Source organism: Drosophila miranda, chromosome 4 (genome assembly GCF_003369915.1).
Source record: "Drosophila miranda strain MSH22 chromosome 4, D.miranda_PacBio2.1, whole genome shotgun sequence".
In the NCBI taxonomy this organism is placed as follows: domain Eukaryota; kingdom Metazoa; phylum Arthropoda; class Insecta; order Diptera; family Drosophilidae; genus Drosophila; species Drosophila miranda.
In genome coordinates this window covers 28,015,719-28,028,964 of record NC_046677.1, presented here as the reverse complement: position 1 = coordinate 28,028,964, position 13,246 = coordinate 28,015,719, and the positions used below count along the sequence as shown (strand labels likewise).

Here is a 13,246-nt window from a genome sequence, read left to right as displayed (position 1 = left end):
GTCGGTGCGTTAGTTAGTGCGCGACCAGGTCCGCTAGTCGGTCCAACAAATGTGCAGATTAATTTATTTTGTCAATAGTTTGCAACTCAAAGACAGACCAGACATTGGGCAACGAGGCCTGCGACTGTGCGAGACTGCATTAAGTCATAAAAAATAATTGTCATGTTTGTTTGATTGGAGAGCGGGTTGGGGGCGATGTTCGTGGTGGTGTGGTGTGGAACCTTCATGGATTACAGGACAGGCGGGATCCTTGGGATCAGTTGAACGACCAACTGATTGGGACACACAACACGTTGGATGCCATTAACAAATATTTTAATTAATCGCCATTGGACATTAGACGGGTTTCCTTTTGCCGAAATTCAGGTTACTCTTATCTCCAAGTTTTTGGATGTGGATGTGGATTGGGTGTCTAGCTGCAGATCGTGTTTGTCGAACCTTAAAAGCAATCTCTGGTATGTGCACTTGTTAGGCGTAACTTGCTCCGAATCTGGGTTAGACTTGCACTTTGTGGGGTCGGTCTTTGGTCTTCGGTCTCCGATCTGCCAGTTGTGGGCCGACCCGTCCCCTGGTTTTCACTGTGTAGTTTATCATGTCAGTTGTTGTGGTCATGGGTTGTCATCTTTCGGTTGGGCTTGTTTGTCGGATGATGAATCGTCCCCCTGCTATTCTTCAGTGTCTTCATCTCTCTCCTTCTCCAGCTTTGCGCGGACTTTCAGCTGGCAACGAGATCTGAGCAGCTCCCGTCGGAGACTGTTGCTCTCCGTCTCGACAGTTTCGATAAGCTGGGTTCGGGGATTATTAAACTACTTGTGAAAAGATCCTTAGAACGGGTGTTTCCACTTACGCTATTGGTCAGAGCTGCTCGTTCCATGGTCTCGGCGTCGGCATCATCATCCCCCAAACAGGACTCACAGCAGGAGGAGACCACATGCTGTCGATAGTTGCGACACTCGTGGCGGCCAGTCGGATCCTCCGGCTGATACCTGGGCGGAGGATCATCATCTTCGATGGGAGCGGAGGCAGAGACTGCGCCATCTGCTGCTTCTAGCATCGCCTTCAAGGCAGTCACCTCCCCGCGCAAGGTTTGGTTCTGCGTCTCCAGCAAGTCCACCTGTAAGGGAATTAAATGATTAGAAATTCAATTTCGTTAGGGAACCTGTAGGAATCCTACGCTCTCCAGCTCAAAGTCCATTTCGTCGATGATGTCATAGGACTCATCTAGAGATCTTTGGAGCTTCTCCACCTGAGCCTTCAGCTGCTCGACCTCATTGCGCTCGTTCTGTGCCGACATCCGCTTCTCTTTCATCATTCGCTGTTCTGTGTGACGCTGATCTACGGCCGACTTCATTACCAGACCCGTGAGAGTCTTCTGCCGCTTGAACATCTCCTCGAGTGCCTTGCAGCGCTTCACCTTCTCCAGGTAGGCATCGTGCAGTTTATTGTACTTCTTCTTGTGCTGCTGCACTGTCTCTACCAGCTGATCGCGCTCCTCCTCGATCTGGAATGCCACGATATTGGCCTGCACGTCCACGGCTGCGATCGTCTGGTGGTCTGAGGACATTCGATTGAGGCGATGGCGCAGTAGAACATTCTCCTCCTCCAGTTTGAGACTTCGTGCCTTTGCTGCAAAGACACGCCCAAGGAATTTCCTGTTAAATGTGGCATACTACCTTGAGATGAAGTATACGAACCGGAAGCCAGCTCCGCATAGAGCCCCTGCATAGTGGACGAGGATCGTTTTTCCATTTGGTTGTGATTCTGAAGTGCGTCGTTCCCTGTAACAATTACTCAGCCACTTTGTCGGTCGTCGCTTAGTGGATCTGAAAACAATAAAGATAAGATATCAGTATTGAGGACTGCGGGGTTGTCGCCGCTAGTCGTTGAGACCTTAAAGGAAATAAATATAAATTAATCCGAAAAAAAAGAGTGTTTTTTACAAAATATAGCTTTATGTTAAAAGCTTCTTAAATTTAATTAATTATAATTAAATAAAAATGTTTTTTCTATAGCTGGATGTTGCAGCCCTGGAAAAACGGTATTTGGTATTGTACAGTATTGTTTGGTTGATGTCTTGTCTAAGCGACACCAAGTGCCACTTGGTGTTGGGTCGTTCATGAACGAACGAACAAAAATGAACTATTCATGGAAGTGAACGAACTGAATAAGTTCATCTTATTCGTTCATTTTCGTTCATCGTTCTTTTTTGTTCATCGTTCTTTTCCGTTCGTTCTTTTTTGTTCATCGTTCTTTTTTGTTCATCTGTCGTTCTTTTTTGTTCATCGTTCGTTTTTGTTCCTCATGTTCGCTATGTTTGAGCTGGTATGGCAGCTCTTTTTGTTTTGCTCATTTCGTTTTGTTCGCTATTTTTGAGTTGGTATGGCAGCTCTTTTCACATTTTGTTGTGGCGGACTCTGGCAAGAAAGTTGAAAAGAAATTTAAACTGTTTTGAAATGTCGCTAAAACGTAAATTTATTGCTTTATGGAATCACTTCGATGCCATAGATGACAAAAAGGCAAAGTGCAAGTACTGCAAGTCGGATTTGAGTATAGCCGGAGGTTCACAGAGCAATTTAACACGCCATTTGAAGTTGAAACACCCAGCTTCTCTCGATGAAATTGAACGACAAGGAATTACTGAAGCCAGTTATTCTGCCGCCACAACATCGCAGCAAGAAATAACTGCATTTGTTCAGAAGCCACCGACAGCGCGTAAAAGTGAGCAATTAGACAAACAGTTAGTGCGAATGATTTCCAAAGGCCATCATGCTCTCCGGATCGTGGAGGAGCCGGATTTTAAGAAGCTGATAGAGGACGTTTCAAATTGCCCTGGATATAAGTTGCCCACACGTAAAACGCTGTCTAATGTGCTACTTCCAAATATACACAGTGAGTTAATTGCCAATGTGAAAGAGAAGATAGCATCTGCATCTGGAGTTTGTCTCACAACTGATGGATGGACATCGCTCACCAATGAGAGTTACATAGCTGTAACCGCACACTTCATAGACAAGTCGAATATGGAACTATCTTCGCATATGCTAGCTTGTGAAGCGTTCGGTGAGAGGCACACAAGCCTCAATCTTTGCTCTTTTCTTCAGAGTGTTGCAGCTGATTGGAAAATTTTAGATAAAATTACTGCAATTGCATCAGACAATGCTGCCAATATCGTATCAGCGATAAAATTGGGAAATTGGCGCCATATTCCATGCTTTGCCCACACTTTGAACATCATTGTACAGAAAGCACTGGGACCAATTGACAGTGTAAGGGTCAAAGCAAAGGCAATTGTAGAATGTTTCAATCGCAGCTCATCCGGATTCAAGAAGCTCAAAGAAATTAATAGCCAATTAAATCTTCCCGACCTTAAGCTGACACAAGATGTGCCTACACGTTGGAACTCAACATACAAAATGTTTCAGCGCTTGTCTATTTTAAAAGATGGAGTTATGGTGGTCATTTCCCTTCTACGCCCTGAACTAGTACTGACCCAGGCAGAATGGGAAATTATTGATGGTGTATTGCCAGTGCTGAAGCCATTTTCTGAAATAACAACTGAAATTTCAGCAGAGAAAAATGTCACCTTATCAAATGTTATTATAATGGCCACATTGCTGCATCAATCCATAGCCAAAGCTATTCCAAAAGATGATTTTCTACGGGCAGTCGTAGAAAAACTCAAAGAGCAGTTGACCGTACGTTTTGGGGATTTGGAAAATAATATTTTGTATGCAGAGAGCACCATACTAGACCCAAGATTTAAAAAACGGGGTTTTAGGTCCGATGAATGCTATGAAAAAACAGTTGCAGCTCTACAATGTAAGATCGCTCAAACGGGATTGGTTGATAATGTTGCTGATGATCTGTCTTCACAAATCGAAACCGTCAAAACGTCGCCAACCAAAAGTGGCATTTGGGACGAGTATGACAAGCAGTATAACCAAATAACAAAGCCAAGCTGTAACACGGCTGCTGCCATTAGAGAGGTAGATAAATACCTAGCAGAAGAGAACATCAATAGAAAGCAGGACCCTTTGATCTGGTGGACGCAGCGAAAAAATGTATATCCACGACTATACGAATATGCGTTGAAACGTCTTTGTTTGGTGGCCACGTCGGTGCCATGTGAGCGCCTATTTTCTGCAGCAGGAGAAATAGTCCGCAAAAGACGAACGCTTTTGACGCCCAATAAGGTTGAAAGCCTTATGTTTTTACATAATAATATGTGAAATACTTAAAAATGGTGTGTATTTGATAGGTTTTACAATTATAATGGACAACATATGTAAGTAAAATTGATTATTGTTTTTCAGCCCCGACTTCTAAAACATAAAAAATGGAAAACGAGATACTTAATTGAAACTGTTGGTTGGTCCTAACGATATCAAGTACTAAGTACGAATTAAAATAAATTTAAGAAGTTAAAACGTCAATGAATTGTAGTGCATTATTTACATATAAGCTTAAAACTAGATATGAGACTTTAAAATTGAACTAAGAACAAAAAGACCGATCAACAAAACAGGCCAAAGAACAAAAAAGAACGAACTAAAGGGAAAATGAAAAAAAAGAACGATGAACAAAAAAGAACGAACGGAAAAGAACGATGAACAAAAAAGAACGATGAACGAAAAAGAACGAATAAGATGAACAAAAAGGAACGAACTAAAAGAACGACTTAGTTCACTGCATAAAAATGAACGAACGAACTTATTCAGTAAATTGAACGATGTTTACCCAACACTACCAAGTGGCGCCACAACGGAACTATCGCCACAGTTGAAATTTATAGATAATTTCTTTATTAATTAATAACGTTTTAAAACAGTTTCTTCATATATTAACGAAATAACACCATGGCAGTGGTGTCGTGGGCATGCTGCTGCCCTAATACAAGACCCTAATCATATGCAGTCTAAAACATAACAATCTGAGATAATTTCATTTTTAATTAGGTTTTAAAACAGCTTGGAAAAACAGTTTCTTTATATTATATTAACGTAATAGGGTATACCTATGCCCAAACTCCGGTTGACGTGACATTTCATACTCACTTACGATGCTCAAGACGACCAGCTGCAAGGCGCAGAAGTGGAAGTCAAAGTCCTTGAACAGATAGACCTTGCCGGCGAAGCCATAGGACAGATCCATCACAATCAGCAAGCCTCAATTAGCTCTTTAAGATTTAAAAACACTTTCTTTTATTGGCATGGTCACAAGCTTGCCGTCTGTTATTAAATTGTATTTCTAAGTTCATTAAAATTTCAAGAAATATTAATTTTACATTTGTTTAATAATTAATTTTTTTGCTCATTTAGTATATATTTTTTTTTAGATTCCGACGGTACAGACGAATATCCTTGTGTTGATGCCGCTGCCGCTGTCGCGTTCTATTGACGTTGGATGTTGAGGGCTGTGTAGTTTATTTTTTGGAGGTGAGGCGATGGACGTTAGGCGCTGTAAAAATTGCTACATTTGAGGAAAGAAATCATATCAGGTTATATATGTATATATATAAATATATATGTCAATATATATGTGGGCATATAGAACAACAACAAAGAGAAATAGAATGGAGAGGTGAAAAAAAGTGGAAGAGAAGTGGAAAATCTTCAAGTTAAGTTTTGTGAAAACGTTGGCAAAAACATTCAATTTGAAGTCGATTTGAACTTCAAGTTGAATATTTAATAAGAACGTCAATATATTTAATGGAACGTGCGATAACGTTCGAAGAAATTGAACATTTTGCGGGTATTTTAGTTGCTATTTTTCACTTTTGTTGTTGTGGGTGATGGTTGCTTGGTTTGGTGGTGGAGTGCATGTTGATGATAATTATTGAGATATATTTCATTGTTTATTTGTTCAATCTCAAGAAGCAGCCGCCTCCTTCGCCACCTAGTAACGTCGTCGCTCCCTCTCGCGGCTACGCGAATGGCGTCGCTCGTTTGAACGATTGCGACGCGTGTCGCGTTGACGGTCACGATCCTTCTCACGCTCCTTCTGGCGCTCCTCCCGTTCCTTAATGCGTAGCTTATGCTCCTCGATGCGTTTCTGGCGGAATGCCTCCTTCTCTGCAATCTATTTGTGGAGAGATACGAATTACATACCCCCTATAGGAGTAAAAATGCAATGCTTACCGCTTCCGGCGTAAGTGGCAGCCAGTAGATGCAGGGTGTGATCTTAGTTTTACGAAACAGATCATCCAATAGCCTAATGGGTGGCTCGTTCTCCTTTCTTTTTGTCTTGGACACTGTTATAAAATAGATTTTGTAATCACAAATCACAAAGCAATACAAAGAGCAGATGAACGCTTACTCGGTGATCCAGAGCGACTACGTCCATGTGTATTGCGCTCGTTATTGCGTTCATTGCGATCACGTTCGCGTCCTCTGACACCTTCTCCTTCCTTGGAGCGCTTGCGATCCTGACCAGGTCGCTCAACATCGCGCGATCGGGAATCCACTGCACGCTCCTTGCTCCCTCGACGTCTGTCGTTGCTGATTTTCTCGCGGTCATTAGGCTCCTTTTTGCCCACATCCCATTCCCGTACCGGGCGGGCAGGCTGCTCAGAGCATAACGATTATATTCGATTTTAGTTACGAAAAAAATTAAGATTAGATTCTTGTACCTTTTTATCAGTTGCCTCCAAACGGGACCAAGCATTGCCTGATTGCTGATTATCTCTGGTATTTTCCTGGCCATAGCGTGGCGGCTCGTCCTTTGTCAATTGTATCGCACGATCCATGTCTGTACGACTGCCGAAATCCACATTCAAGCACTTTGGATTCGAGACTGGCCAGCGTACTCCATGCAGGGCGTGGCGTGTTTCAATAGCCTCACTGTAAAGAAGGGATCATATGAATATAAAGGAGATATGTTTATTTAGTAAAACGATACTAACTCTTCATTGGAATAGGCAACAAAGCACTTGGACTTGATGCGATCTATCCAGAAACCATCTTCGACTATCTTGCCCGTCCGTGCCAGCAGCCCCTTCAGCTGGAGCACAGTGAAGGGACGCACCAAATTGGTTATGTAGAGCACGTGACTGGAACGATTGCGGGCTGGACTCGGTGAGCGGACTATATTGGGTTTCGCAGACGGAACTGTTGATTTACTCAACCCCCCGCCGACATGCACCTGCACAATGTCTGTGGCGAGCGCCGGTGTGGTTCGCCCAGCGCCTGCGGCGGCGGTTTCCTTTGCCGCATTCGACTCGGCAACACTGTTTTCAGTGGCAGTGACGACAGTGACCGTGCCACTCTCGTCGAATTCACGCTTCTTGCGCAGTACTGGTGCCACGGGGGTCACAGAACGATCCGATTCATGGTCGCTAGTGACAAGACCCTCCTCCTCCGAGGACGAGTCCAGCTGGACATCACTGAGCGGCACTGGCACCACATCGGATATGATGTTCTTCAGCGAATCCGTCGAAATGGCCAGCAGGGGCGGTGCGCGATCTGATGATTTTTTGTTCGTCAGCCACTTGCGCTTGCGCACTGAGCGCTGACTCTGCAAAACAGTGGCTGCTGGCGCAGTGGGTGGTGTCGCGGTGACTGACGTCTCGTGCTTATTTTTCGGAAGATCATTGGCCTCGTCCTGAGCTGGTTCTGGCTGCTTTTCTACTGACTTTTTGCGATTCTCCTTTTGCTCGTCCTTCGTCTTGATGGGGTTCCGCTCCGTTAGCTGCTCCTTATGCTTCCTCTTTCTCTCCTCCCTGCGCTCCGACTTTGGGGTTTCCTCGGCGGCTGCCTCATCGTCCCTTTCTTCAACGTCCTCTGTTTGAATGTCTAATACATCACTGGATGTTTTTAGATGTTCCTCCTCCTTACTTGCTGTTAGGCTAATCGAAGGAGAAGGAACTTTTACTTCTTGAATGTGAATGCTCTGCCTGCCGTCGTCGTCAGCGTCATCGTCATCAATTGGCTTTTTATCATCCGATTTGTCATCGTTCTTCACGTCCTTCTTGGCATTACCTGGCTCTGGTTGCGGCTTCTCGACCTCAAGTTCTGATTCCTCCTTCGGCTCCGGGTCCGCTACAGGTGCAGCATCGCTCTTAGACTCATCTACGCTGTCTGCAGTCGGAGGAGTCCTCTTCTCGCTCTTATCGGGTTTGACCACATCCACGTTGTTTCTGCTCGATTCGCATTTATCCGAATCGGCGCCGTTTTCTCCCTCCTCCGGTATGGTTTCCACCTTTTTATCGCTGCTTTTACTTTCCACGCGCTTTTTAGGCGTCGTGCGGCTGCTGCGGCTCTTGCGCACTGGTGATGGCGATGCCGCACGCTCCTCGCTGGAGGCACGCTCGCGATCTTGAGCCTCATTGATTTCTTCGCGCGATGCGGCGGCCTGTGGCATTTCCTGATTTTCAGCATCTTTTTGCACTACGATGCTATCTTCCTCATTTCTTTCATTTTCGGACACTTTGCGGGAGCGTCGACTACGACGTGCCGGCAACGGTGCGGGCGATGTAGATTTTTTTCGCTCGCTGCGACGCCTCATAGCTGTAAAAAAGCGCCCTCGGCTCACAGCACTGCAAAAAATCTGAAATAAAATGCGTGTGAACTTCTATATGTCGACACGTCTGATATTTAATGCACTGATGAACGTTTAATTCCCAAATTTAGCGATATGCACCTTTTTTCTTCAAGAAAAATTTTGCCTGCCAGCGTCAATCCGCCATCAAAATGTAGGGTTCAGTGTGACCGCGGACCGATACAATATACCGTCCGAACTCAGAAATATACCAAAATATACCGCCTCATTTTAAAAATATACCGTAAATATACGGCCGAATTCAAGTTCTATCATACATATTCCTCGTTTTTTATATTCCGTCGAATATTATTTGCTAGATAGAACCCTCAGCCCCGCCCACATAATTTTATTCGATTAATGAATCAATTTTCAACTGGACTGGCTCGTTTTAAATACTTGAATTGTATTCCTGCTACGGCGATTGCTTTGATTGTTTTTGGTTTAATTTTGGTTGCTCAGCAACAATATTAGCATCTAGTATTTCGATAAGAAATCGAACTTAGCCCACTGAACCCCCCTCTATTTAAACAGTTCAACGACTTGAGGTAAATGGCGGCAAATACTACTGATTGTCAATTTTTCTTGTAGATCCGTGTCTCGACACTTAAAAAAAACACGATATCTTTCACCTGAACTGCACAAAAATTCTTCAAGTCTTATCATTTTCATTGGGATATCTAAATACCCCCTGGTTGACAATGGGTTAATGAGTCGTAATGCGTCGTCGTTGCAATATAAACTTTTCCACAGCATTTATTTCCATTTATTTTTAAAACTGCATTTCGCAACAATAACTTTTAATACTAATTGACAACTTTGTCTTTTCTTGACTAAACGCTATTTAAGTTTGGTGCGTATTTCCACACTTTGCAGCACTGGGGCGCATTTCATAAGTCGGCAACCCAAAACTTCCAACTTTGATTTTAGGCATAAAATGCGTTAATATATTATTAAAATGATTGTTACGAATATTTCCAAATTAACCCAAGTAATGGCCAGACTTCGGGTCGGCCCAAGTCCAAGGGAATATGGCCAGATGTCAAAATTTCGAAGAACCATCAACCAGCAACGGTCTGAATCGGGATTCTCGTCGCTCTGCCCTAATGTGGGTCGACATCAGCACCATGGTACCGGTTCAGCCTCCGGGAATGCATACAGAGGCACGGCCTTGGCATTTACAGCAGCCTTCACTTTCAATCTGTTTGGAAACAGCGATAATGAGAAGGAGGAGACTCCCGAAGAGAAATTGATTAACCAGATCAAGCGATCCATTTTATGTGTACAACGGGAACAGTATGACAAGGCGGAGCAGATGCTCCACCTGGCACTGCGGATGGCTCAAGACTTGCAGAGCAAAGACGGCATTACGTATGTGTACGATGTAATGGCCAACCTGGCCATGGAGCGCGAGCAGTTCAAAAAGGCAGAGAAGATATTCACGGATGTGATGAAGCGTCTCTTTGCCGATGGCCACACGGAAGAGAGCCCAAAGGTTTGTCCGTCACTTATCTATACTGAGGTCTAACCAGATTAAACCGCTTGGTTTGAATGCTTTCAGATACTGCACATTAGTTCCAAGATAGCGCACATGTCCCAGTTGCAGGGCGAGCTGGAGAAGAGCTACCAAGGCTTTGTCTGGACACTGCAGCAGCTGGCCAAGCTACTTGAGAAGATGCCCGAAGACAAGGACATCCAAGAGCTGTATGGCTTGACAAAAAATTGGTATTGAAGGTGTTTCCATATTGATTTCCAAGCTCGTAACCCCCGGACCCTCCTCATCAAACCGTATCCCTAACGATGTGTATTTTCCAGGTTTGGCCAGCTGCTGATGAAGCAAGGAAAATACACAGAGGCCAAGAACCTTTTTAAAGAAGCCTTCGACACCCTCTGCGATGTATATGGCGCCGTCAACGATGCTTCGGTGACCATTTTGAACAACATCAGTGTGGCATATGTGAACGTAAGTCCTGTCCTCCTTCCATAAGGAATTCACTTGTACAATAACCTCAAGTTAATTATTTTAGCTTGAAAACTACACAGAAGCAAAGGAAACTCTAATGCAAGCCATGGCCCTGGCCAAAGAGCTGAAGGACGTCAGTCAAGAGGGAGTGCTGCTGGCTAATCTGGGTCTGGTTTACCTCCGTGAGGGTCTGATGCAGCAGGCTGAGCAGTCTTGCAAGTTGGCTTGGAAAATGGGGCAACAGCACAAGAATCCCGATGCCATCGAGCAGGCCGAGTATTGCCTCAACGAGATCAAGGCAACCATTAATGGGACGAAAGGGAAATGAAGTTGATTTTTTCCTGTAAAAGTGTATTTTTTGACTAATTTAAACCGTTCGTATAGAAAAGCATAATTTTTTTTTGAATGCAAATAAAAAACTCTATCTCTGAAATTATGTGGATGTTTAAGTAACGTTCCAAGAAACTATTCCAACTTGGCTATAACAATCATCAGCGCCACGCCGGTGAGTAGGGCTAGGATCTCCTTCAAGGATTGCTTCAGTTTGGTCGACTCCTCTAGCAGCTCTGGAAGCACGCTTACTGTGGCGATGTAAATGAATCCGCCGGCTGTGAAGGGCAAAACCCAGGGAGCAGAGTTATCCTCACCGCTGCCGGCACCAATCAGGGCCAACGCTGTGCCTGCCACGGCTCCCAGCGCCGTCACGAGCTGCAGCATCATCGCCTTTCTGCGGGAGCATCCCGACTTGATAAGTATGGCAAAATCACCAATCTCATGCGGCACCTCGTGCAGCAGAATGGTGATGGTTGTGATTATGCCGATGCTGTTGCCAGCCAAATAGGAAGCACCAATTGCCAGTCCATCGGTGAAGTTGTGGGCAAAATCTGCCGCCAAATTCAAGTAACCTGAGATCTCCACCTCGCCCTCGGGCTCTGGCTCGGGCTCTGGTTTCTTTGCCTTGGCTTTCGATGATTTACCTTGTTTATCGCCATCTCCGCTGCCTTCTTTTATCGGTGCTTTCTTCTCGGCAACAGGTTTGGGTTTGGGCTTGGATGCACCGTGGCTGTGCCCGTGTCCACCGCCGCCGCCGCCACCTTTCAGTATGCGCACAAGTTTCTCCACTGAAAGGAAGGCGATAATTCCGCCCAGAACCCACATACCAACGCTCATGTCGTGACTGTGTCCATGGGCCTCGCCTTCAAGATGATGATGGTCGTGTCCGTGGCCGTGGCTGTGACCATGCCCGTGGTCGTGCTCTCCGTGACTATGCGGATGCGTTGCATGCGGTATCAAGTGCAGAAATGCATCGCCTAATAGGCCGCCGGATGCAAATGCCAGTAGAACTTTCAAACGGGGTTTCATGGCATCGCTGTTATCAAGCGGTATGATGTAGAGCAATACAAAAGGCGCGGCACTGATAAGCAACGTGGACCCAATTGAATGCAACCATATGGTGCTCATATCTATAGAGAATAATATAAAGTCACATATGTAAATAATTAGAGACAATGCGAGAGCTTACCAAGTGCCGGCTTCGTTTTGCTGTGGATGTGGACGTCTTCATGCCCGTGATGATGATGCCCATGCTTGTGGTGCTCATCGTGATGATCATGAGCGTGGTGCTCGTCATGATGATGATGATGGTGATGATCATCATCATCATGATCGTGATGGTGAACTGCCGGCGGAGCCTTCTTCGCATCGAAATTTTCATTCGCTTCGCGCGAGTATTTAAAACTGGGGTTTCCCTGGCCCCCGCATAATGACGGTAGGGAAAGTAGAATGCCACTGAGTATAACGCCTAGTGCTAGCTTCTGGTAAAATAGAAGCTTGCTGCTCTGGAAATCGGCCAAGTGCTTGGCCATTTTAAATATACGCGTCGGACTTTTTCTCGTTGTGACGTGTTTTCTTCTGTTTACATTTGCTCAATTTATTACATGGCAACTACACGGTAACTATACATTTGCTACGTAATGGGAGGATAAAGAGGGTATGGACAGCACGCAACACAGCTCAGAAAATGCAACGCATGCAAGGTAAAATGCACCCATTTTGCCCAATATACCGTGAAGGCAAAATCGGTCACAAGCGAGGTGATGTTCGTACGAACCTTGCAATTGCCTTGGATGTTTTTGCCTGTTGTCCATACCCTTTTTTATAGCATACCCCATTCAAAATCACTACTCATTTTTTCGTCACAGGAAAGAGTATCAGTGTAAATCGGACCTATCGATAGAATATAAAAAGAATATAACCCACTTAACCCCCCTGTATTTTAACTTGACTTATGCCGCGGAAAATAATACTGTTTGAAAATTCTTCTTGAGATCTATTCTTTCTTTTTACTTAAAAAAATGAGCACGATGTCTTTAACTTGAACAACGCTAAAATTCTTCAAGTTTCCTAATAGTGTAGTGTATTTTTATACCCACCCCGACTGGTTAATCGCTAGAGCTGCGCGCCAAATGGTAATTGTTTGAAAGTGAGCGATAAGGGAGTAAATGGTGCAGGGAAACTGGAAAAAGAAACCCGCTCATTGAAGTTTCTATACCTGGGTTCTTTAATATACCTTTATAAATGCAATTGCAACTTATGCAATTCACCCATTAACTCGGGTGACATTGCACACATTATACAGTATTGTATAAAGTATTTATGTACATATATGTAGGGTACGGTTAGCGGTCAAGTGCAGAAAGTACTCACTACAGATATAGATATTTGGTGTCTCCTGTCGACTGGAATATA

The 13,246-nt window shown here is 44.4% G+C and overlaps 5 protein-coding genes across 8 annotated transcripts; 2 read left to right on the top strand and 3 right to left on the bottom strand.

Annotated features, from left to right (window-relative positions):
• Window positions 1–48: 48 nt before the first annotated feature.
• Window positions 49–1,823, bottom strand: LOC108164045. Its single transcript, XM_017299623.2, has 4 exons — window positions 1,695–1,823; window positions 1,175–1,626; window positions 848–1,114; window positions 49–785 (listed from the first exon to the last, which is right to left on the bottom strand). The coding sequence occupies exons 1-4, from the start codon at window positions 1,747–1,749 to the stop codon at window positions 666–668; spliced, it is 894 nt and encodes a 297-aa protein (XP_017155112.1). The 5' UTR covers window positions 1,750–1,823; the 3' UTR covers window positions 49–665.
• Window positions 1,824–2,603: 780 nt separating this feature from the next.
• On the top strand, window positions 2,604–4,538 carry LOC117188764 (zinc finger BED domain-containing protein 1-like). The gene is made up of 2 exons (XM_033393120.1): window positions 2,604–4,243; window positions 4,314–4,538. The coding sequence occupies exon 1, from the start codon at window positions 2,748–2,750 to the stop codon at window positions 4,227–4,229; it is 1,482 nt and encodes a 493-aa protein (XP_033249011.1). The 5' UTR covers window positions 2,604–2,747; the 3' UTR covers window positions 4,230–4,243; window positions 4,314–4,538.
• Window positions 4,539–5,617: 1,079 nt separating this feature from the next.
• On the bottom strand, window positions 5,618–8,724 carry LOC108163460 (apoptotic chromatin condensation inducer in the nucleus). Of its 3 annotated transcripts, none has more exons than XM_017298756.2 (6): window positions 8,638–8,724; window positions 6,902–8,544; window positions 6,629–6,839; window positions 6,316–6,562; window positions 6,138–6,250; window positions 5,618–6,078 (listed from the first exon to the last, which is right to left on the bottom strand). In XM_017298756.2, exons 2-6 carry the CDS (start codon window positions 8,500–8,502, stop codon window positions 5,896–5,898), a joined length of 2,355 nt encoding a protein of 784 aa, XP_017154245.1. In that variant the 5' UTR covers window positions 8,503–8,544; window positions 8,638–8,724; the 3' UTR covers window positions 5,618–5,895. The 3 variants fall into 3 exon arrangements, with proteins under 3 accessions (XP_017154245.1, XP_017154244.1, XP_017154243.1); XM_017298755.2 differs by having other exon boundaries at window positions 6,902–8,584; window positions 8,638–8,705; XM_017298754.2 differs by having other exon boundaries at window positions 6,902–8,702.
• Window positions 8,725–9,407: 683 nt separating this feature from the next.
• LOC108162757 (tetratricopeptide repeat protein 19 homolog, mitochondrial) lies at window positions 9,408–10,931 on the top strand. Of its 2 annotated transcripts, XM_017297638.2 has the most exons (4): window positions 9,409–10,030; window positions 10,097–10,260; window positions 10,351–10,498; window positions 10,563–10,931. In XM_017297638.2, exons 1-4 carry the CDS (start codon window positions 9,494–9,496, stop codon window positions 10,824–10,826), a joined length of 1,113 nt encoding a protein of 370 aa, XP_017153127.1. In that variant the 5' UTR covers window positions 9,409–9,493; the 3' UTR covers window positions 10,827–10,931. The 2 variants fall into 2 exon arrangements, with proteins under 2 accessions (XP_017153129.1, XP_017153127.1); XM_017297640.2 differs by lacking the exon at window positions 10,563–10,931 and having other exon boundaries at window positions 9,408–10,030; window positions 10,097–10,269; window positions 10,351–10,443.
• LOC108162756 (protein catecholamines up) lies at window positions 10,829–12,448 on the bottom strand. Its single transcript, XM_017297637.2, has 2 exons — window positions 12,021–12,448; window positions 10,829–11,961 (listed from the first exon to the last, which is right to left on the bottom strand). Exons 1-2 carry the CDS (start codon window positions 12,361–12,363, stop codon window positions 10,964–10,966), a joined length of 1,341 nt encoding a protein of 446 aa, XP_017153126.1. The 5' UTR covers window positions 12,364–12,448; the 3' UTR covers window positions 10,829–10,963.
• Window positions 12,449–13,246: the final 798 nt, after the last annotated feature.

Bases quoted from the DNA above. Each gene is read 5' to 3' on its own strand.
- LOC108164045 (XM_017299623.2), bottom strand. From the start codon at position 1,749: ATGGAAAAACGATCCTCGTCCACTATGCAGGGGCTCTATGCGGAGCTG. The intron at 1,115-1,174 runs GTAGGATTCCTA...ATTCCCTTACAG, and splicing joins TGGACTTTGAGCTGGAGAGC to GTGGACTTGCTGGAGACGCA. The intron at 786-847 runs GTAAGTGGAAAC...CCCCGAACCCAG, and splicing joins GAGCAGCTCTGACCAATAGC to CTTATCGAAACTGTCGAGAC.
- LOC117188764 (XM_033393120.1), top strand. From the start codon at position 2,748: ATGATTTCCAAAGGCCATCATGCTCTCCGGATCGTGGAGGAGCCGGAT.
- LOC108163460 (XM_017298756.2), bottom strand. From the start codon at position 8,502: ATGAGGCGTCGCAGCGAGCGAAAAAAATCTACATCGCCCGCACCGTTG. The intron at 6,840-6,901 runs GTTAGTATCGTT...CCTTCTTTACAG, and splicing joins GTTGCCTATTCCAATGAAGA to TGAGGCTATTGAAACACGCC. The intron at 6,251-6,315 runs GTAAGCGTTCAT...ATTTTATAACAG, and splicing joins TAGTCGCTCTGGATCACCGA to TGTCCAAGACAAAAAGAAAG.
- LOC108162757 (XM_017297638.2), top strand. From the start codon at position 9,494: ATGATTGTTACGAATATTTCCAAATTAACCCAAGTAATGGCCAGACTT. The intron at 10,031-10,096 runs GTTTGTCCGTCA...GAATGCTTTCAG, and splicing joins ACACGGAAGAGAGCCCAAAG to ATACTGCACATTAGTTCCAA. The intron at 10,261-10,350 runs GTATTGAAGGTG...TGTATTTTCCAG, and splicing joins TATGGCTTGACAAAAAATTG to GTTTGGCCAGCTGCTGATGA.
- LOC108162756 (XM_017297637.2), bottom strand. From the start codon at position 12,363: ATGGCCAAGCACTTGGCCGATTTCCAGAGCAGCAAGCTTCTATTTTAC. The intron at 11,962-12,020 runs GTAAGCTCTCGC...TATTCTCTATAG, and splicing joins CAAAACGAAGCCGGCACTTG to ATATGAGCACCATATGGTTG.